This window comes from Anticarsia gemmatalis, chromosome 1 (assembly GCF_050436995.1).
Source record: "Anticarsia gemmatalis isolate Benzon Research Colony breed Stoneville strain chromosome 1, ilAntGemm2 primary, whole genome shotgun sequence".
Classification (NCBI taxonomy): domain Eukaryota; kingdom Metazoa; phylum Arthropoda; class Insecta; order Lepidoptera; family Erebidae; genus Anticarsia; species Anticarsia gemmatalis.
Window position 1 is genome coordinate 656,807 of NC_134745.1, and position 24,087 is coordinate 680,893.

Sequence of the window (24,087 nt, forward strand, 5' to 3'; positions counted from 1 at the left end):
GCCTGCCGTATTTAAAATGTCCGCATCTGCGTCTACTTTCGTTTGTATGAAAAATAAAGTGTATTTCATATTAGGGATACCCAGCTGATAATAAACTCTTTTATCTTATATCAATGGTTTTCAGTCACGATGATACCGTTATAACCTTGACCCATTAGCAAATAGTTGACATTTGTGTGCGACGCAATCTTTAGCGTCGAAGGTCGTGACCTCGGGGGGTGCTAAACAAACGGCTATCAAGCAAACGAGGGGCCGCGGCTGCTCGCGGATCATCTTACCACGTGTTATGTTGCCTTACACTCAGGTTAATACGTTCCTATAGCATTCCTTAAGTAGATTACATGGTTTTATAGCTTTTAGCATGATATTTTAGATAAACTAGCGATTGGCGAGAGAAAGATGAATAAGAAGTGGATTCAAGGAACAATGTCCATTTTTTTTACGTTGTATATCAACACTCGAAAACTTATCTTCACGCAAGTCTCAAAGTACGACAGTGTGGATGCACCATGATTTGTCGAAAGGGAAACATCTTATTTAAAAATCCACAAAGAGAATGATGAATAAGCGAATCCGTGACTTTAGCACGTGCCAAATAAACATCCTAATTGCTTTGATCATAGCACCTTAATATACCTCAGATCATCCCCAATTCGCAATGAAATACTCACAAATACTATAAAAAATTCAACAGCCAATAAAACAATACTCACGGTACTGCGCAGCGCTGATCAACAGCTCATAAACTTGCACCTGCCCCTTCCCTTTGAGCACAATCTCGCACACGAACACGTATATCACTCTAGTGGTCTCGAACAATGAGTCTAGGAGCAACCACGTGGTGATGTTGCGGCCTGTGTTCTGACTCGCACTTCTGTTCATCACTACCACGCTGTTGAGGAAGCCTATACCACTTGTCATTATCATTAGACCCGATATGAAGTAGTGGATACCTGGGGATGAACAAAAACATTAACTGCTTCTGAGGTATATTCAGCGGTAGTTTATCTATTCAATAGAGTTTAAGTTCATATAAAAATGACAGTTTGAATAGATCTACCGCTAAATGTACCTCAGACACCGGGCGTAAGTATTACGGATTCTTTAGTTCATTAAATTTAAATATAATTTTTCGTAAGACAAAAGGTTTAAGCGATACACCTGCGCAACATTCGGCACTAAAATTTCCGTTAAACACGCTCGCTGTGTTATTTAGTCATTTACGGCATTTGCCGAAATAAAGTAGCTTTCAGCGTAGCGTCGAAAGTTCGGCAGATGTGTATCTATACTAAACTAGAGTATAATCATGTTGACTGAATTATCTTAATAGGTACCTAAATTCGAAACTTATTCATAGTGAATCAATGTAAGTACAATAAAAGTGCATGCCCAGTCTTAATATTAAAATAATAGCTCATAGACAATGATTTTATCTTCTATTTAGTGTCTAGTTCTATTGTCTGGTAGGAAAATCTATAATTAGTTTGCTCCATGTTAAATAAACATTGTTATTGCTATCGTGATAATGAAAACAACTGTTACTAATTCACAATCAATATTTTAATTTAGTAGTTGTAGCGATTATCGGTAACTATTGTATCAAGCATTTTCTACATGGTTAGGCATGGTATCTTAGAGAATAAGATATTGGAGCCAGCGGGAATAACTTGTCAGGAACTCAAATCCCTTTTTCATAATCACATCCTTCTTTTACTGTTATGGCAATAGGCTCACCTCCTATTACAACTGGGCTCGGACTGATATTATAAATGGTTAAACAGGTATCAATTTCATTTAACCTCTGGCATATAACAGGTGTGATGAATGTAAAGCTTAGAATGGCTTAGAGTTATTGAAGTAGGTTCCTTAAACAGGGTTCTGTTATACTGTAGTCTAAAACACCTACTGTAGGTGTAATAATTGTAAAGAATCTTACCTAAATCACTGCCTTCTAATATGTCTAGGTAAAATAGCTCTGGATTCAACAGACGAAGCATGGCCAGGACAAATGCTGTGGCTGATGAGATCTGTGAAACAAAGACACAACCTTATATATGTATAATCACACAAGTTTTTTTTTTATTCATGTAAAAGATTTCAACAATGTCTTTAGGTAGTGTAAACTGGGTTAAAATGTCAACTATCCCTGTCACTTTAAATAATGTACAGACACAAATGATTTTTTATGAACCAGCTGTAAAGGATAATAGACTTCCTTAATTATTATTCTGTTAATTTAAATTGTAACATAAATATGATATGCATAGTTCTTAATATCTCATTTTCATTTAGAACTCCAATAAGAATTGTATTGGCGAGTATTGCCTGAGGATGTTAATGATTCTTGATTTTTTTACAGTGCAGACATAATTAAAAATATTTAAACTCTGTCTAAATTCTATATTTAGAGCTAATTGATAAGTAATTTTGTATATATTACAAAGCAGTGCTAGATAACAAATATACTTATTTATCTCATGTAATTATGCTTACAACATAATAACTAACAAGTAATTAACTCAAACAAAGATGCTACTGCACCATTGTTACAGTAATCTTAAGTAAACAAATAATAATAAGTAGTGTATAGACAATACTGATAATGACAAAAACAAATCACTATTACAAGTGATTTAACGCAACTTTCTATGTATTTTGTAGTCAGACAAGACAATAAAGCAATTAACTATAAATTCGTGCAAAGATCAGATTTCTACTGTTTAAAATCGGATGATTCGTGCAATTTTTCGCATTTTTATTCATGAGGGTACCAGCGAGTTTTCTTTCTTTCATACATAAAAAGTATATTATTTGACTGGATATGCAGTTATTAATGTAATAAATATTTTTAAATAGTATAAAAACAATACAAGCGCTATTTACTTACTGAAAACACCGCAGCGACGACTCGTATATAAACCTTTAAGTCCAACATTGGCATTGTTTTAGACTGCGTTGACATCTAGACTTACAACCAACTGTTATTAAATTAATCAAACCGCATTGATTAATACTACACCAGCTTTTATTGTAAAATCAATAATTTATTGCAACAAAACCGTATTTCCGCGCTCGACTGTACGGTAGGCTGAACGAGTTTGATACCAAAATAAAATTAAACGAAATGTCATTGACTATGTCATTAGTGACAGAAGCGTTTAGTTTCGCGATTTGACAATTTTTACAAGTTGTAACAACAAAATTATGTTTATTGTTTATAAAAGAAAAGGATTTCTCATTGTTTTTATTCTTTTTATATGAAATTGAACAAAAATCACATTTTTTTCTTTAATTAACTTATTGTTGAAATATTTATACGTACTCTGACCTATGCAGCGCCCTCTATCAAAACGATCTTAGACTAAAAGTTTTATTCAACTGGACTAGATGGCGTTAAAAGCAAGTTTATTTGATTTTTTCCAGCTGCATCCGGTATGACTGGAAGCCTACAACTTAATTGGAAGAAAGGCTAGACTAATAATTATTTTTACTTGCTTGTCAAGTTCTTTATATCGTTTTATTAGAGGTAAAATAAATCTTATTACCTATTTTGCGACATTAAAACGAACAATATTTTTATGACGCTTTCGTTTATGTACACATTAATTAGGAGACTGCTGTTGCTAAATGATAATAGATCACAATACTTACGAGTAAAAGCATCGCGTAGAATCATAAAACCTTTATTAATAATTAAAATTAAAACACAAAATAAAAATTTCTACCTGCCTCACATAGGTAAAGACAACATTATTAAAAAGGAATGCCGTTAATGGGATCGGATACATATGTACTGTACCTATATATCCTTAGTAAATAGGTAATTAGTATATAAAAAAAAACATTGCACTTTGAATAGAAGCATGCATAAACATAAAAATAAAATTCTTTACCGCATTGCATTTAATATCTATTTGTCATAGATGTCAGCACTCGTCATTCGTTAAAATAAAATGAAAGCAATTAAAATTCACTTGTAAGTTGAATGCGTTTTCACGCTTGTCAACATTCGTACATGACGGACGTCGAAATGCAAGGGGTAGTAAATTAATATTAATGAATGCATAAAATAAATTAATGGTATGATTTCAAAAATAAATATTAACCAACAAAGTAATTTTTATACAACTTTTAAAACTTTCTTTAAGCATGGATTACGCATTATAATTCAATACATATGTAAAAATTTAATTATAAACTTAACAATGGTTTAGGTATTATTTTGTAGAAAAAAATATTTTATACAAGCATATAATTTTAATTTTAATTTAGATTGGCAACCACGAAAACAAAATTAAATTTTTTGAAATTAGAACAGTAGTGAGGGGCTGTCATTCGCATAAATTCTGGACGCACGGTCCATCATTAGCTTCCATTCATCGAATAACCGCCTGATTCGATTATACGTATCCAATTCCAATTAATGCAATTATAAATTTACGACTTGTTGATTGTTATAAATTTCACTGATTCCACCATCGCATATTTTGTTTAATATTAAAACTGATTTACGGTTTGGTTACATCTGGTATATTTACGAGTACAGTTATGATTATTGCATTTCATCAATTTGCCATATGAAAGTTTACTTACTTTTATTACTCGACTGCGCGACGCAATGGAGGGAAACGTTTATTTAAATTTATCGGTAGCAAATAAGCTGAAAGATAGAATAATGGGGAAACTGTAATAGTGTGTACTTTTCCTCCTTGTCATCTGAGTAAATAAATATTATACACTGTCATAGCTTTTATTTATTAGTGCCAAATTGACAATGTTTATTCAAGACTGACCACCAAATTAAACGTTATGCTTAATTAAATTTGGTCCCAATGTATTTATTACGCAAGAGACATCAGAGCACTTTGATCGTTATCTACATTATTCGTCAGTGTTTTCTCTGACCACTTGTCAGAGCAAAAGGTCAGCGTGGTCATTCTTTTTGTTGGCTCACATTTAAATTACAGAACAAATTGAACTTTATGCCATGGTAATAAGGGTTGTGTTTATAAGGATGTATCAATAAAGCCGCCCTGTCCGGGCAGCTAATTGTTAAGCAATAAAACGGTATGGTCAGTAAGAGTATCATGACAGGGGACGATGCAATCTACTTTATTAAATAATAATGGCAGCTACATTGTTAATTGTGAAAGGTTCGAATGGTTTTGGTTATTGTGTCATGTTTTTATTGTGAGTTGGGTCGAAGAAAAACGCATACAAACTTGTTTGACTCTTTATAATTACTGTTACGTTTAATGTAAGTTTCGTTCTGTAAAGGTCTATACACTATTTAATACTTGCTGTAGCCTGTCACCATCACAATAAAAGCATTACTAATATAAGCTTTTTGGTATGAGCTGGTACTATTATTTCTTTTGCGGTATTAGGCACTTATCATATAACAAAACTAGATATTACTTAAACGACAAGCGGTATGTCTGTAATAACATTGAAATCTGTAATCCTTTCAGACAAACAAAAGTATTAAAACCCGAGCGAAAATCCCACCAATTCGTAAAACAAAACGCAAACTTTTGATCGTACAGACCGGTATGCAAATGAACAGTATCATAACTATTCGGTCGCAGTTTGTTATTCAAAGTCCGAGTGTCGGCCGCCGCAGATATGTCAATATGAGATGAATAATAAAGCTATAACGTGCTATAACGTTCATGTTGTATTCAAAATGTTTGCGAACATAATTCATGAGCTCAATGTGGCGTGCGACGACAGAAGCGCAAATGTCAATAGAATGATAAACATTTATGTGTACTACATTATGAGATAAACGCTTCAGTTTGTTTTGTTATTCCGATGAGGTATTATATTAAAATGTCCCGAGAACTAAGGTGTACCTATTGCGCAACACGATTATACATAATGCTTTTTATTTTTAAAGGCGTAGGTAGATCCTTATCCCTATCATAATCTTTTCTGTGACATCTCTAGACAGTTTTGCACATATTAAAAAAACAGACTAGGTATTCATTAGTTACCTACGTATGATTTTGATTTAACAATAAATCCTATTTAATAATGTAACTTTTTCAATGACAAAGCAATAATTCACGATTCCATGTGGTAATAATAAAATTAAAATAAAATAATAACTTTGTACTTTGCACATGTTCGCCTCTTCCTATTAAATTATAACTGTCATTATTCGATGATCGATTATAATCGATTGTCAACTGATCGAATTGATTGGTATAATTCAATTTTATGTCATCGGTCACGCACTAGTTTAAAATTATTTTTCAAAATGGTGGTTTGTTGGCTTTGTGACAAAAAATAATTGGCAAAGGAAGATTCAATTCAATGATCGTTACGCGAATGATAATAATAATATGCCTCGGCATGACAAAAACCAAAAAACGTAATTAGATATACAACAGGTACGTATTTTAGGTAACTGTACCTACTTATTCCATTAATCTGGTATGGTATAGGTACAAAGAGAAACTTACGTTTTTCGAGATGCGTTATCGTACTTTTTGTAATAAGTTTAACGCCCAGTCTTATGTTTCTTCATACTTTGCATAAAAAGTAAAAATCGTTAACAAATCACCAGTAAGTTACTCATTTGTTGATTAAATTAAAATACATGATAACAAATTATCATAAAAGCAAATGAACGTAAATTTCGCGCTTGTTATCAACGGTTCCATGGTGTAATGGTTAGCACTCTGGACTCTGAATCCAGCGATCCGAGTTCAAATCTCGGTGGAACCTGTTCTTTTTGTCACTTGAAATTTACTGTACAATTAAAATCAAGCATTATTAGCACTTGTGCTAGTTTTTATCCTAAGATATTTTGTCTAGATTTTTTTTCTTTGCAATCTAAAAAATAATCTACGAAAAACGTCTGAAAACTTTATCTATGCATTCTAAGACCTACTTCGCTGAGCAAATTGGTAAATAAAACCAGAAGTAGGTAACTAGGGAGTTATATTTTGAAAAAAATCCATAATCCATAAAGGCATGATTCACTCAGTCGTGTTGAGCCGCGCGCCGGCCACGTGCAACGCGCGCTCGCCACGCGTCAGACGCGCGCACGATTATTTATTTTTTGTTTAATAAGCAAAAATATTTAATTGTTCTTTGAAGCTTTTGTTCGCAAAAAAGTAATCTGCCTGAGTGTTTGTTAAACAAGGATGAATATTGACATTGGTCTTAGTTTTGTTTAAGTTTTTAATTACATCGTGAGGTTACGTTTCCTGTTACTGTTTATGATGATTACAATGTCTACGTACTCACCCTTTAATAAAAAATGCCTAATAAAAACTGGATCCGTTGATAAGTATTTGTAATCTTAAGAAAAAGTATTAAGTACCTATATAAAGTTCTTTGGAATACTCACACGTATAGTACCTACGAAGAACTTTGGCAACCAGATAACTCATAAGCCTGCCTCCTTATGAATATCCCAATCAATCAGTCTCAAAATAATTATTAAATTATTATAGTAAGACCTTACTTTATATTTTTTCACTATGAATAAGCTTTATAAAATTAATCTCAAGTTAAAAAGTGTTTTAACCACTCTAAATTAACGCAAAGATTACAAGGGCACTTAGCAAAAACAATACCTAGTGTACAAACGATTACCCAAAAAAAAGCTTTTAACCAAAAAATACCTTCTAAAGTTTATAAAATGTGAAATAAAAGCCTCCTTAGAATAATGAACGTCTGAAGCGCAGTTTCTCTGAATAGACCTGTCACGGTTGTCAGTGTTGTTGACAGTTGATCTCGTGTTGTTGACCTAAATAATGATTATATCTAATTTTACCAGAGTTTAAAGGAGCTGTTATGTATCTGACATTCTTTGTTTCTAGGCGAGGTATTAAGATGTTTTGAAGAATAAATTGGGCTTATGACTAATGTTATTGCGTTAGTTTATTACAGGAGAACTTGTTCTGTACCTTAGTATAAAAGTGTACAATAAATGCCCCTGTAATGCGTACCTATAGTATCTATCTATAGTAAAATTTTGCTTGGGTGTCGCAATTGTATGTTACGCTACGCTTTTTGATAGGGCTGCTGTTCTATTATCCTATTGTCTACCTAGTTGACAAGTTCAGATTTTCAGGTAAAAGGGCTTGAAACCTTTTTGTATTTTAAAAAATAGGATCCAATTTCTAGGATTTAGTTTTGAATATAATAACAAAAAACTGAAAACTAGGGACATTTCAATTTAAAAAAAACATTAACCTAAGGAATAATTTATTTAACATTTTTGTCCTTTAAGGAGCTTTTTTCGAAGTCATTTCCAACGAATTCTTTACGCAACTCTAGAATCCTCCACTACTACCCTTAGCTCATCTTCACTGTCGTCTCCATCGCAACAAGCCAGCCTCATAAACCACAGTAAACATAAACAAACAACAAACAAAACAACATCCAACAACAGCCAACAACCTTGACGCACTTACAGTTGTAGCGCTTCTATTGCCTACACGATGTTTGCCTTACTTGTTACTGTATAGCTAACAGCTTCGGGCTACTTCGACCAACTTCGGGTGGTGAAAGCAAAAATTAAATGTTTGATTTCGTTCTTGTGTACTTTTTGTAGGTTTTTGTAAGGTTCCTGTGCCAATTAATGTTTGTATGGAGTAAGGAAATGTTAGTAAAACAGGTCGACAGGTCGACTTTTTCTAAGGTTTTCCGCGGGGATTTGACACTGCGATAGACTTAGTGCTTACATGAAATTGCTTTAAAAACGTCTTAGTTTTTCTTGTCAAAATACTTATTGAGTTCCATCGCGTATCGTGAGTACCATCTGCAGGAAAGCTCTCTAAAGATTTGAAAAACATTGTTTTAATAAAAAAATGTGTACTTGAAAATCTTGAAAATGTTAAAGTTCATACAAAACAAGAAAATTAACAACATCTTTCAAGATTGCCATTTAAAATAAAAACGCAAAGACCTGCAATCTTTATTTATGTGTTGTCAGAACTATACTATATTTTATAAGCTATGAAGGTATCTACCCACGTTTTTTAAGAGCAAGAGCCTTTGAGCGAAGATAAAAAACTTCTATTATAAAGTTTAATTAGAATGTTATACGGGCACAAGATATCATCATATTATGGAGGTCTTATTTAACTTTATGTAGAACGCAGTTCTGTGAAACGAGAGAAAAATACATTCTTGGCATTGAAATAGCGAGATACATTTCCTGAAAGGAAAAATGAATTTCTAGGAATTAATGAATTGGTTTATTAACTTTCATTTTAAAGTACTCTGCTTTTTATACACTAATTAGAAAATATTCATTTTTGTAAACAAAAAACTTTAGTTTTCGGTGAAAGTAAAAAGACCTTGTTTGCTTGGTTGTATACATTCGGCATGTTTTCTCTATTTCTCATATACTATCAATCAGATGAGACAAAACAGCCTTATTTCACTACTCACAATAACATACAACATTTTACGATAAAGTATAGTATTTTAAGCAATTTTAATTAGTAAGTAATAAAAAAAGGACACAAAAGTCAAAACCATTTTTGTTTTACGACTACGACGATAAGTCTTACTCAATACAAATACACCAAATATAAAAATCAATACCACAGTTGATTAATTCAACCATCAATACAAACAAAATATATTTACAAAGGAAAATGTAGATTTCCCTCGCAAACATAAGTAGGTACCTACGTGGGAATGAGCGCGCGCGCCGATCTCACGCGGGGGTGTCGCGTGCCTACAATCACATAATAATACCACTATTATATATACACCCTTATCACAAAACCATACAATTGAAAATAAACCATAAACTTAAGTTACTAAGGTTAATTTTCCTATGAGAGATATGCCTGTATTTCCGATTGTTGTAATATGAACTTTATCGTGTTGTATTAAGGTTGCTTTTGCCCTGTTTTGTAGTGATTTTTATTTACAGGGGTAAGTATCAGGTTGCGGTTTATAAAATCAAATGGTTATCGACGATCAAAGTGATTAAATGATCCGATGCGTGCCCCATATAGATATGAGGTTTGTAATGATGAAATCTTTGAGTAGGTAGGTACATTCTTTATTGCGTCAAATTAATATTGAGTTTGGAATATTACAAATTTTAAAGCAATCATGTACTTCGCTTATTAAAATAGCCTTTAGCTGTAACTTTCTGAAAAAGACAGGAGATAGTTTACCACCCTGAATATTTTTTTTCAGTGAGAGAAGGATGAACCAACAACCAAATTTACACATTTATAGAGAGTTTTCTTTAATAAGACGGGGAACCTGCATTCATTTTCATCATTTCAAACATGAATATAAATACAGAATTCTTAATATGTACTAACTACTGACACAAAACTATTATCTTTCACAAAGCTCATTTCATACTATTATATTTATTCATTGCACAATTCATATTGCTCATAACAATAATACGAGTAGCATAGGGGTGGTCGTTATCTATGCACGCAGTATTTGCTCCACACAAGACGGAATAGGGGGTGAGATGTTGGTATCAATTGATGGATTGTATTGATTGTATCGGTGCATTGTTAGTGCATTGATTGAAACTGATTTCAAATTAAATTGTGAGAAGTATTTAAGCTTATTACTATTATAAACGCGAGCGCTTAAAATACTTGAGTATGTAGTTATTATGTCATACAAAAATGACCGAATGGATTTAGACTAAATGAGGCATACATAATATATACAGAGCTTTAATAACCTGAATTAACATATAGGGATACTTTTAACCCGAGGAACGTTTTCATGCAGACAAAGTCATGTTTTTAGGTAAAGTGAGAAGAGAGAGACTGAATTCAATGTAGAATAACTTTGCGGACTTGAATGAAAACGTTAAAAGGAGACGCCCTCGTAAGTTATACACAAACCATATCAGCGATGTCTTGCAAAAGGGTCTGGCGCGTAGTTAGTCCTCGTCCCAGGATGGGCCTGTAGGACAAGATGTATGGATGGGAATGAGGCAAGGGAAGTTTGTAAGGATCGTACCAAGTGGCGTTTTTTGGAACCCCTATGGAAAAAAAGCGTAATTTTATGTTTGTAAATTCTCAAAAAACACTTTCAAAATTTATTCAGCATATTTTAGTACTTATGTTTCAAAGTGGGTGTAGCAGGATTATCTATTTTCAACACTATCTTCTAAAGAGGGTATAATAATATGGTACCTAATATCATCGTTACTACATTTGCGCTACGTGTCTTGCATTTAATGTTGAGACAGTGCATTGTGGGAATTTTGAGAGACAGAACAAATGTGGGACGAAAACTATGAGTGAATGATGATGTATGAAGGAGATTTAATGGGAAATAGGAATGTGTGAGAAAACAAAAGAAGAACAGAAGAAACAATTGGACGAAGTTTCAAAGAATGAGTTTGAGGTTTTAAAACAGGAAATATATCAAGTTTAAGGTAATCTAATGCCGCAGACTTAAAGTTTTTCTATCTTCCAAATAAATTTGTTAATTTGTTTGTATAAAATTGACCCTAAATTGGTAACTTCAACTATATTGATACATGATTGATACATATAATAAATCTGTATAGAGGTCAATTTTGTATATTGGCAATATTTGTAAAAAAACAGCTAAGTAATGGATACTGATACCGAAAATGCAATTTATTTTTATGTATATAATATTCGTATCTTCTCGTCTCATGAATGTGGTTCGAAGAATAATATGTATGAAAAATAAATATTGTGTATTTAATTTCACGCATCGCAGTGTTCGTACAACGGGATTGTATCGTGCGTCACGACGTCATCCGTTTATATGAAACAAGTTGAAACAACGTACACGAGATTAGATCTCATTCACGTGTTCAAAACGGATCAAGTGATGGATTTTATGAGATCATAATAATATATTGAACAAAATCATATCACATCAATACGTATTTTTTCTCTTTATTAAAAGCTTGTAGCTAATATCATTTATCAGAGGTATAGAAATAGAAAAATGGATGTTTACCTTGCACTGCGTACAGCAGTTAAATGGATGCAACCTCTCGTTTCCGTTTGGTAATTTTAGTTGATAAGCATTGCTTGTCATGTTAAAGTTTTGAAATGTGCTTAAAATATGCAAATAGACGTGCATTTGCGTATATTATTTATGGTACAAACCAAATTTTGACTACAAAAAAGCGTTTTACATATTTGTATTTTTGCGTTTACCTATTTATATTGCTCTTATTTCCAAATGGTAACAAATATCGTATATAATTTCTTACAGTATTTCAGTTTTGGGACGTTACTATTTAGCCCAAATAAATACAAAATATTTCGTGCTTTGTATTATAAAATACTTCAAAGTGACCAAACACGTATTAATATTTCGTAAACCTCAACAAGATTGATGTTTAAAGTCCAAAATAAACCATCCTAATCACCTATTATCCTCAACGATATTCAAAATACTTTAAAATTGAAGCAAAGTATTCAAAACATGAAAGCGAGGTTAACGACCTATGAAACTTTTCAAATAGGCTTGAAGTTTGTCAAGTCGTTCACAGATTAACATCCAAGTTGAAATGTATTTCATTTAACTGTCAGGTGTCACGCTTGTTTACGATTTGATTAAAAATACTTGCGATTTGGCAAAAGAAATCTTGAGTTTTTGTGTAGTATAAATGATGTATACAAGCTTGTAAAAATGGTGAATGAGTGTTCAAAAAATTAAACTTAGTTTAAACTCACTTTTGAGTGTAGTTGACAAGTTATTTACAATTAAAAGGCATTTACTTATCGTATCGATCGTAGGTATTAAAGAACATAACTTGCTACGATCTTAACGAAGATATTCTGCTTCGTTCTCATTCATAATATTTATGTGTATATCTTGTTATTTCTACTAGTTACAAGTACCTAACCTAACCTTTTTGAAGAAGAGCACTGATATGATCTTTGTATGTAGATGACATAAGCTTGGGTTGATGCAAGTTGAAGAATCTACTTTTATGCATAAGCAACAAATACCAACAGTACGGATTAGGAGTATGAAGCGTCATTAGCTAACAATTATAATGTGAGCCATCATTACCTTTTTATCTATCTTATATTAGTTTTCGTGACGTAAGAGTATTTTGGCAATCTCCGGAGAGATAAAGAAAATGAATTAAAATGCTACGAAGTCGAGATACATCAGTAACCAAAAAGGAAAAGCTTCAGTTTATACTACAGTCCTAATTCTACCTTATTCCGAGGAAAACCTAACAAATTAGGAATCCAATCACATTCCGGGTGGAGCAGGAATCCAATTGTGTTCGAGCGAGTGAGGCTGGAGCTATTCCGATAATAGTTAGTACGAGATCATTAAGACACAGGTGTGTTTACCGAGTGTATTTACTCACACACTCTGGTATACAGCTATAAAAGGCTAAAACAAGACTATAAAAAACTTAGCTTCTGGAACAAGTTTTCTACATTTTTCAAAGACCTTTAATAATATTCAATTATTCGCTGATATTTATCGTTTATTATCAATCTACCCATTGAAATAATATATTCATATATTATATATTTTTGTAATTGTAACGATCATTTTATGTGTCAATATTTGACCCACACAACATGATTTGATTTTTACTTTACATGTTTAGAAGCCGTAATCATCTATTTATTCAAGGTGTAATTAAGAAACAAAGATAGATGAGAATAGGCGAACTTATAACCTTAAAACGATTTATCTTTAATTAATAGATCACCTAGTTCATAATAAACACCGAAAGGTGATCTAAGCATAGAAAAATGTATCAGTTAACTAGAAATGTTAATGAACAAAGCAAATGATTCAGAGCTGCAGTTGAAGTGAGTTGAAGTGACCTGGTTACGATGTCCTTCGCTGACGTCTCCACTTCAAATAAAGAAATGTATAATATTTACACAGATAACGGAAAAATTACAACTATTTACTAGATGAGTCAGGGAACATGGAAATATTCTATGGGGACTTATAAAATCTATTTTACTAATGGTTCTTATAACTATAATAGCATGCCAACTTCCTAGATAGTGTTTACCCTAGGCAGTTATCACATTGTGCGCTTTTGTAACCGTCTTTTAATTGCAATTTGTTTTCGTAATTAAAATATCAACTAGTATAATAACTATTTATGGGTCATACGCTCTAGATCTAGCTATCTGTCAGAATTCCACACATAAATATATTAACGTGTGTACAATCAAAATAAAACTGACACCTGTCGAACGTTTTTCGACACATAATTGGACCGGAATCGGCCGTTATTTCGGACGTCCTTTAATGCGAGAACTGACATTCTGTATCGATCTCTGTAAATACTGAAACCGTTTACTATAGCTAGAAAAAACTATATTTTTTTGCTAACCCTTCCGCAGGTAGTTCATCCGTGTTCTAGCCCACACGGGGCAGGCAGCGTGCTCGGTGTCTCCTTACATTTCTTTCTTATCTCCGGCGCGGCACGTGGTCCTCCCGGCTGTTAGATTACGACCACAACTATGATGGACTGTCTACAACATCACTCATATAAATAGTGCTTAAAAGGTTATTTTTATTTAGTCCCGTTGCTTACCACTTGTTTAAAACGTGAGGGGAACACGCGTTTGTAAATATTTTTTATTGAAATGACGTAAGGAAGCTAGTGGTAGACGTTCAATACGTTTTAATAGAAATCTGAAATATCACCACTTTTTTTCTTATGAATTTCAAATGACGTTTGATTTGAAAATTTGGACTTTAAAAAATTACTAAGAATAGACTCAAAATATACTTGACACAATTGTCTGCCTAAGAGAAATCGAAGGCGTGACACTGCAGTTCCGAGATGATCCTTGTAATCTTTTCTAAAAGGTTTATGACGGCTTTATACTTTGAAATAAACTTAAGTTCACCTTATTACGTTCCTTGCGTCAATACTCAATTTCGAAATATCTAAAGCTAAAAGTAATCCAATTTACCTTACGACCTATTTATAGCGAGACATATTTCGCCTTCAAAACTCAATCCATCAATCCATAAAGTTATTGGTTTCTTTACGTCACTCACAAATCAGAGATTACGGTGACGTAGCAATAACGTAGCGGTGCTACGGCGCTACGCACGTGCGTAACGGCATGACGCTACGAGTGCTACGGTTATGGTTGTTGCCATCGATTTATGAACCGAGTGAAAGTTATGGTGTAATGAGTTTTTTGTATACGTCAGTATTCTTCAAGGTTTTTCATAGTCTTGTATGGCTTGATGCTTCTTGTTACTTGGTTGCTTAGCAATCGCTTGCCTAATAAGGATTACTCTGCCTCATAATGCTAGTCAAATTCAAAACAGCCACATTTTCAACTTTTGTGGTCGGTCAAATCGAGAGTTTCTTCTCATATTATATTACTAACGTTTATTTAATTCACACGGGTTTTTTTTTAATTAGACTAATAATAAAATTATCACAAGATTTATGGATGTGAATGAGGCAAGGGAAGTTTGTTAGGATCGTACCAAGTGGCGTTTTTTGGTCTCTGCCTACCTTTATAGAAAATGGATAGATATCGATATTACGCATGTATGTAGGTATGTATCATATTATCACACCATGCCCGTTAGCAAGTTACTTGAAGACTAAAAAAACAGTCTTCTTATTCAATTTATTTTAATAAAATAAAGCTGTAAATTACTGAAACTTAGGTCCACTTTTACCTAGAGGTCAACAAAATGTAGACCTAATCTATTGTGTTACATTCATCATTAACTTAGATCTAAGTAGATTTAGAAAGAATCCATTCTCTCAGTTTGTTGCCTCTAGGACAATAGATAATTGTACCTTTAACCTTTCACGACCCTTCAATGTTAGTAAGAAATAAGAGTAGGTACGCATTGTCGACAGTCGCCACGCAACATAATCTCTAAGCGAATACAGTACGTGAGTCGTCTAAGCAACGGTCAACGACATTTATAAGCTAGATACATAATTAAACAGATAAAAATGTACAGTCGGAATCAACTGGTGCCCTGCGACATTCCTGCGATTGCGTGTTGTAAAGTATGTATTTGCTCTTACAGGCCGTAAAAGGTTAAAGTTGCAGTTATCTTTTGTCCTAAAATTACTTCGGAATTCGGATAAACGCATATTATACCGTTCCTCAGATGGTAGGGCCAATGAGAAGAGCTGGCAAGAAACTCCTGGCCACTCTTTAATCGCTAAATTGTTTTAAAAATATTTTATACATCATTGATGATTAATTAAATCAATGTATTAAGGTGCTAATGAATAAGATATGTAATAGTGTTGAAAGCATAATAGAAGCAACTACTTACATAATATGACTATTGAAATCATAAGAGGCATCTCAAGAGCATACTATCTAACAATAAAAAAATGAATACTATACCATATATCAAGAATCTCGTATGTACCTTACTTAAGACAAAGGCTTAGTTGCCACCTGACCAGTATCTCGTTATATCAAAGATCTGTCCCACATAGATACCGCGTGTCATAGTTACGAGTCGCACCTCGCACGTGACGTATCACGGCGACTTCATTATTTATTGACATGGCCGGTTTGATGGCCCAATTTGTTGAGAGTATTTTTTGTTGAATCTAGGTTAGTTGATAGTCTAGAGTTAAGTCTATGTCTAAGCAACTGTCTACTTTGGTGTTGAAACTATAAAATCTGGCCTTTCTTTCAACTATGTTGGAGTCGGCTTCCAGTCTCACCGGATACAGCTGAATACCAGTATTTTACATGGAACGATTGCCTATAAGACCCCCATAACCCAGTTAAATAGGTAATAACACGATACCTCTCGCTGAGACTGGTTGTCAGGCTTTCAAGCTTCCAATTACTGGTAACGACTGTTAAAGATCTTTGAAAATGACAGTTTGACATTTAAACTAACTCTGCAAAAGTAACTTTATCTGTCCGTCAGTTTCGTCTTCGTGCCACAATCACTGAACCGATCTGTATGAAATTTAGTACAGCGATAGTTTGAGACACGTTTAAAGGCAATTTTGTAGATATTTTCCCGGAAATCTCAATGGGAAAGGAGCTATGTGGGCGATAAGCCAAAAACTATAGACGGACGGAGTCGCAGCCAAGCTGGTGGTATGATTTAATAACGATGCATGATTGCTTTGCACTACTAATGCGTTTACTACTCCATAGAAGGTGTTACATAATTGCGTTAATCTATGGGCAGGTCGTCGTTCATCATCATTGTCTCGACAAGACAATGACTGTAATTACATAAGATAATAAGTAATTGGCAATCAGTTTATGTCATAATCATGCATTACTTACCTACATTATCTCGAATTAAATCTGTTTATAAGGTGGAAATCGAAACGAACATATTATGCAGAAATTACTTGGATCGTTACTCGATTTATCATCAGTTTAACAGTTTCGCAGCAGTGTCGGATAACCTATCAGCTAAATAAAATTACAGCAAATACATGAAAACAACTATCAAAATTCCGTCTGGTAAATGTATAGTCACAAAATATTCGCATTTATCAAATCAGTCTACGCGTTCCCGGGTTATCGGGGAACATACATAAGAAAATTTGCTACAAATTGACAACCTTCTCCATTTGTTTAAGTCTTAAAAAACCAAGTCCGTTTGTAATATATCGTACAATAATTTGTTTATCACGGAAACACCCAAATAATTGTATTACTATTGAACAATTTACATTATTTTTATGACATAATTATTCGAATGCATTACGATGACGTTCTGCGGTCAGTGGCGGTCACTCCACTCGTTCAGTACCGCTGCTCCGGACAGAAATGACAGCTGACCTAATTATTATAATAATATTACATTTTATTCAATGTTTTATTTGCTTGTCTTGTACGTATAAAGTTTATGAGTTTATGAGATATAAGCCTAGAGACAAACAGACACAGCGAAGTCTCAGTTATAGGGTCCCGTTTTACCCTTTGGGTACGGAACCCTAAAAATGAACCGTCAAATGTGCAATCTCGACAATTACGACATAAGAACAATCGATCGAGGGATCTGGAAATCTGGAAGAAGGAAAACACCTTCCCCTTCGAACAGTGGGACACTGATGCAGTTTTTGCAATAAGAAAAGGCGAGTGTGCCGTTAAAGATAAACTGCACAACGTAAAAAACGTTATCTAGGTAAGTGTAGTCTAAAGTTAAAATTCTTGCTAATCTGTACCGCCACTTTCCTACGTTATAAAATACTAACTTCTCTCCGCGACTTCGTTCACGTGAAAAAAAGATTTACCGGGGTTAACGGTATTTTATGTATTAATGCAGGTTGTAAGCTATCAGTGTACTAAAGGAGATTGGGAGCTTTACCATGGGAAAAATCCCCATGGCGGACAAAGATGAAACGTACTTTATTTCAAAGACCTGTAAATATGTTTACTTAAGTGTTGTGACTAATAGGAATTCATTAAAATTCGTCCAGTAACTTTTACCTGAAAAAGTAACAAAAATACATATCTACATACATCCATCTATACTTACAAACTTTCGCATTTATAATACTAGTAGGAAGATAGCCCGTGTGGTATTTAACTACTTACTTTTATCGAAATTCGTTCAGTAATTATGGAAGTATGACTAACTAAGGTATATGCAGGGTTCGTTACCCCTTTGCCACAGTGCTAATTAGTAATATTAATATTATTGTTATTTAACACACATTATAACCGCAGTAAATGAGTCATGTTTGTATGTATGTTCATGTAAATAACATCTACAAGGAGAGGGGAAAAGCATTTTACATTTATTTGTTATGTATTGTACATCTTAGCTATGTTTTGTTGGTTTGTAAATACCCGATACAATTATAATTTAGTAGCGCTTAAGACTACAAAATAATGAATGAATTAGTAATTATATAAGTCTGGACTCAACAGAATACTTATTTTATGTACGACTAGCGGCCGCATGCGACTTCGGCTCGTGGACTTTAGTTTCCAGCTCCACTCTTATTAGTCACATTGTGATATATAGCTAAGCCTACTTTCTTTAATAAATGGACTATTCAACACAAAATATTTGTTTTAATTCAAAGTAGTTCTTGAGATTGAGGGCGTTCAAACAAACAAACAGCCACTATTTAAGTGTAGATCTAGTAGCTTGTTTTTCAAAACAGTTCTGCATCTTTTACCATAAAAACGCAAACATAACCGCGCGCAGAAACTAGTTTTTAACAGACTTTTTATTTAATCTCCCATTAAGATAACCAAAGCACAATCATCACGACAAACTCAACTTTCTTCAAAATTGAACTATATTTCCGTTCTTCACATCAAGCAAGGAACATAGCAAGCCTTTATATAGCGAAGTAGGTCGTAAGCCTCGACAGATTTAAAGGATGTTGGACACTTTTGTCAAGAATGGAAGGCAAATATATTTTTAGAATATTCACGTTTTTTTCTGTTATTTTCCATCAAGCTCTGAGTAAAATAAAACGTATTTCTTTCAAAGGTTTCTGAAGACTGTAAAGTGGAGTATGAATGTACAATTGGTGGTATATATTCGAAGGTATACCTTACCGTTCTTGACTTAATTGTGAAGTTGATTAAAATGTTTTGAATGTTCTGATTTTTTTATTTGGTATCATTTACATTTTAACTTTATCAACTGCGTTTTGTCCTAAAATCGTTTGCTAAGTGCGGTAAATAAGGTACCCGCGGGTATTAAGGCCTAGCTAAGGGAGATTTGTAATAAAATGAAGAATATCCAATATAATCAACCAGTTTTTATAATAATCAGTCATGTACTTATATTACTACCGAGTTTAAACAAAAAATAGCTTCTAAAGCTTAAAACTAAAACATTATATCACTTTTAAAAAAACGCTGTCTTTAGGCCTTATTATAATAGGGTAGGGTAAAAGGGCCTATACTATAAACTATTCAAAAATCAACTTAAACTAAGTAAATTAGTATTCTTGACATCAATAATCATTAACATAAGGCAATAGAAAGCATAGTAGTCTTAATAAATTAAAAAAATGTCCTTATTTGCATCCATCAGGACATTGAAAATCATCAGTATATTCTGCAGTCAAACCGACACATTCTTCGTGGTACCACTTAGAGCATCGCGAACATTGCCTCATAGCATCATCCATTCTATCTTATTTGCAAGCATGACAGTACCGATCATTTTTTTTTTGTGATTTATTTTTGTCAGATCGCCTTCTGACCACAATGCTCGGTTGGGAGGCATCGTGACTGTAAGCACTAAAAACAATAATATATAAATTGAAAATATAAACTACGTATATACTACCACTGAAAAACATTTTAAAAACACGCTCCTACTTATATAGCAGTTAAAAAAATAGGAGTATAATAAGGCCTATTGTAAAATTTTATAGGCCTTAATATCCGCCAACCACCTATTTACAGAAAAGAATAATAATATAATTTTTATAACTACAAGTCTCTTAAAACGGTAATTTACGGACAAGCATACATTAATTAATAAGCGGACAGTCAATACAGGTTTGTAAATATGATATTTTCTAAACAACTTACGTTTTACTAGAGTCAATTTTTATAATTCGTGCTGCTGAACCGCACTTCTGAATGATTTCGACGATATTTGCGGGAGGAGAAGTGCTAGAGTGCGTCCGCCACTTTGCAGCGACTTGTATACGCTCTGAGCTTGTGTGACAGTAATCTTGATCGTCAACTACTGTATTTCGTACGTTTTTTGTGATTTAGGCCTTATTACCCGACAGGCCTTAATACCCGCAGGTACCTTACATAAATATGTAAAAGCCACTCACACGTGGTCATTTGATTCCAAACTAAGCAAGCTTACTTCTAAATACATAAGTTTGCAGTGAGGTGCAGAACAGATCACGCAATATTGGTCCCAGGTCGAATTCATACCCATCACAAGAAGTTATTGCGGCGAGGTGATCACGTTATCCAATGCGCTAATTTAATGTCACTCAAAAACTATTACCCTGCTAATGGAAATTGGTTATTATTAATTTAAAGTAATTCAAACTAGACACTAATTGCGTACTAAATACACTTTTTACCTTTAGAAACACCGTCTGAACAAGATTTTTAAAACCAGAATCCCATCTCCAGATTTCGTCCTAAGTATTACCAAAAACATCGATTTCATCTCCTTTAGTTCAACAGTTACATAACATCTAAAATGCCTTGGCTAGTCTCACGTGGGGCCCATATTCCAAGTGTCATTGAGAGTCGGTTCATGTGATAGCCAAGTGGAGACAAACTCGGCCAAGGACACCGTCCAAGCGTCCTCCACTGACCGACACGTCATAATATTATAATAAACCATATCAGATGCTGATTAAACTACAACTAGGCCACTTGATACTTTCATATTTATAAGCAAAAGTAATTCAATATGGTGAGTATTTTTTGTTCGCTTTTGATGAAAATTCCATTATATTAACTATAGAGTGTTTGATATATAAAATTACTTGTACAAATAACTTCATTACAGTCTTGAGTTCTGCAGCGCAGTTCTTTATAGTCAGTACTACGGGTTGACATTTAAACTGTACTTCATAAATAGTTCCTACAGCGCCCGCAGGAGGCGCTGATTGGATTTTCATATAACATTCATTGATAGCTGGTAGTTGATTGTAGAGAAAATTACTCCTGTGGTTTTTACATCGAACTAACTTTGTATCACAAGTTCTTAGCCTTCCCTGGAGACTGCTACGTATGATATTTTATCCTGCATGTTTATAATAATATATGCTTCATTGATTTAACTTGTAAACAGAGTTCCTTTAGCCGTAATTTATTAGGTACTAACTTTTGCATCCGCCTGGAACTTGTATAGGTTTGGATACATCACCCGAATTCTACGCATTTGGCTTTTTTAAACGCAAAAATTGGACACAGGCGTTGTACGTAGCTTATTCATTAAAAGTTGTAAGGTTTTTAATTGATCAGTGGGTGTCGTATCATTTCAGCCGCGTGCGATGAACACTTGAATTGTTATCTTGAATCACGTGACGAGTTATTTTAAATTAAAACGAATTTTCTACATTCGAACAGCGATACAGTTTACTGTTGCATCGATAAATGGTTTATTGGCTTACTTTTTTAAATATTATTAAGATTGATATATCCGAAGGTGTAAGCAGAGGTGTATGCAATGCATACGTTTTCATGACTATTTATTACTACGTTAAGTTTAAGCACAATCAGTGAACTCGCCTGGAACAGACAGAACGTATTTTATTTCCAATAAATATAAAAATTATACGTACACGCGGGCCATCACATAAATCATTAAACTAGCTATTACTAAATAAGATAACTACAATATACTTAGAAGAGTCCAGAATTATTAAAACCAACTAGGAAATCGAAATTGGGACCAGACGCGTACAGAAACGACTGTACATTAGAGACAAGTCGGTGAGATAGACTGTCTTATATGTGTTATGTATCGATATTTGTTGTTTACACTACAGAACAGATATCGTAGTGCACACGGGCTATGAGAGCTGTGACGTTCCTCTTACTGAATAGGTACACGAGTGAGTAACGTGCGAGACTCGCCAGCTTTACGCACGTATAAGCGACATAACCGCAAATGTCACGTGCTGGTCTTTATTGACGGGTATTGTGTTGTTTGTTCAATAGTAATAATGATACGACTGCAGCTTTACACGAGGAAAGTAAGCTCAAATGAATTGTAAACTAACTGTACAAGTTATACAAGTTTTAACAGTACTTAAATGATACTTATTGTTATGTATATTTTTGGAAGGAACTTAGGCCTTAAGAGCCGAATGGTTGATACAGATCATTCTTAAATGAAGCCCTGACTATGGTAATGTGAACGCTACGAGTTAAGTAAAGTGAGTAAAGGTAAAGTCTCCCTGCCTATTTAATGGGACTCTTATATAAAACGATGAAACGTGAATATATTTGAAAACAGAATTGCCTGCGCTTTAGGGTATAACAGGCGAAGATAAGAATGTAAAACTCCCTGCACTAAAATCGAACCCTGAAATTTCCATTTCAGCACTTGCACATCTCTTGTATCTCGCAATAATGTTATCAACACTGGTTTATGACCGACCTAGAATCTCTGACATTGTACTAATTGCACACCCACTACAATCATCTCTACAAATATTATCTCAAACGCGGAAGAAACGGTGTCAGTAATAAATGCCTCTAAGAGAGAAAATCTCCTAAATTATAAATATATTACTGACATATTAACTTCCTTTTACGTCAAAACCTTCAACTGAAATACATAATAAAGTATGATGTAATGTTTAACTGATAAAATATAATAAATACGTTTTCAGTTAGCTGACTCGCGCAGTTTAATGCCCTAATTCAGCTGCTTATTAGATAGATAGATTAAAAACAATTTACTTATCTCTTCCGGGAATGAAATACGTCGAATATTTCGACATTTCCTGTTGAAGCACGTGTCAATTATATAATTGTTATAATAATACACACGAAATATTTATTTAATACAACAATGCAGTGATAAGCCAGTTATAACATCCATTTATGAATGAATAGATACAGAAACAATAAAACTAAGTAAATAGGTAGAGAAATGAGGATAAACGTGAATGAGTTAGTTTTGCGTACACACGAGTCATTGGCTCACTGATTATAGAAAGAAACATACTTATTCCTTATTGACTCATCATATATGAGTTTCCTTCTGTGGGCTTACACTTAAACGTCTCAAATGTGCATTTATGCATTTATACAATCAATACTGTTTTATAATACAACTAGCTTTTCCGCCCTCAGCTTTGCTCGCGTAGAATTTCACTCCCGTCGGGGGAGGGAGGGACTTTCCAAAAATCCTTGAATAACTTATGTTTTAAAACAGGCAACTGTTTTTAAAAAAATAAACCTTATGAGGCAGTACATTAAAAAAATATACGTGATGTTTTAAGTTCTCGCCTATTGCATTCAGGCTTGCTGCTATATTCAAACGCTCAAAGTGAAACAAGTGGCGCCTGTCAAACCTTAGTGTTACACGCGTTTTAGACAACTTAGTAGTCTTTATACATGTAGTGTGTTACCCGACTTTTGCCAAAGGGAAAATTTCACAACATTCATTGACCATGAATGACTATTTTTCAGTAAATAATCC

At 33.7% G+C, this 24,087-nt stretch overlaps 1 protein-coding gene and 1 non-coding gene across 4 annotated transcripts in view; one reads left to right on the forward strand and one right to left on the reverse strand.

Annotated features, from left to right (window-relative positions):
• Positions 1 to 24,087, reverse strand: part of LOC142985720 (uncharacterized) — a 65,689-nt gene that overhangs the window by 3,017 nt on the left and 38,585 nt on the right. For 2 of the 3 annotated variants that reach the window (XM_076134042.1, XM_076134082.1), the window contains 2 exons: positions 1,937 to 2,027; positions 714 to 953 (listed from right to left, as the gene is read on the reverse strand). In XM_076134042.1, the coding sequence (XP_075990157.1) occupies positions 714 to 953; positions 1,937 to 2,027 (331 nt within the window). Of the gene's footprint in view, positions 1 to 713; positions 954 to 1,936; positions 2,028 to 2,887; positions 3,110 to 24,087 lie in introns of those variants that run through there. The other variant, XM_076133997.1, reaches the window with a different exon arrangement.
• Positions 6,661 to 6,732, forward strand: TRNAQ-CUG (transfer RNA glutamine (anticodon CUG)). The gene has a single exon. It is a non-coding gene; the product is annotated as a tRNA-Gln (tRNA).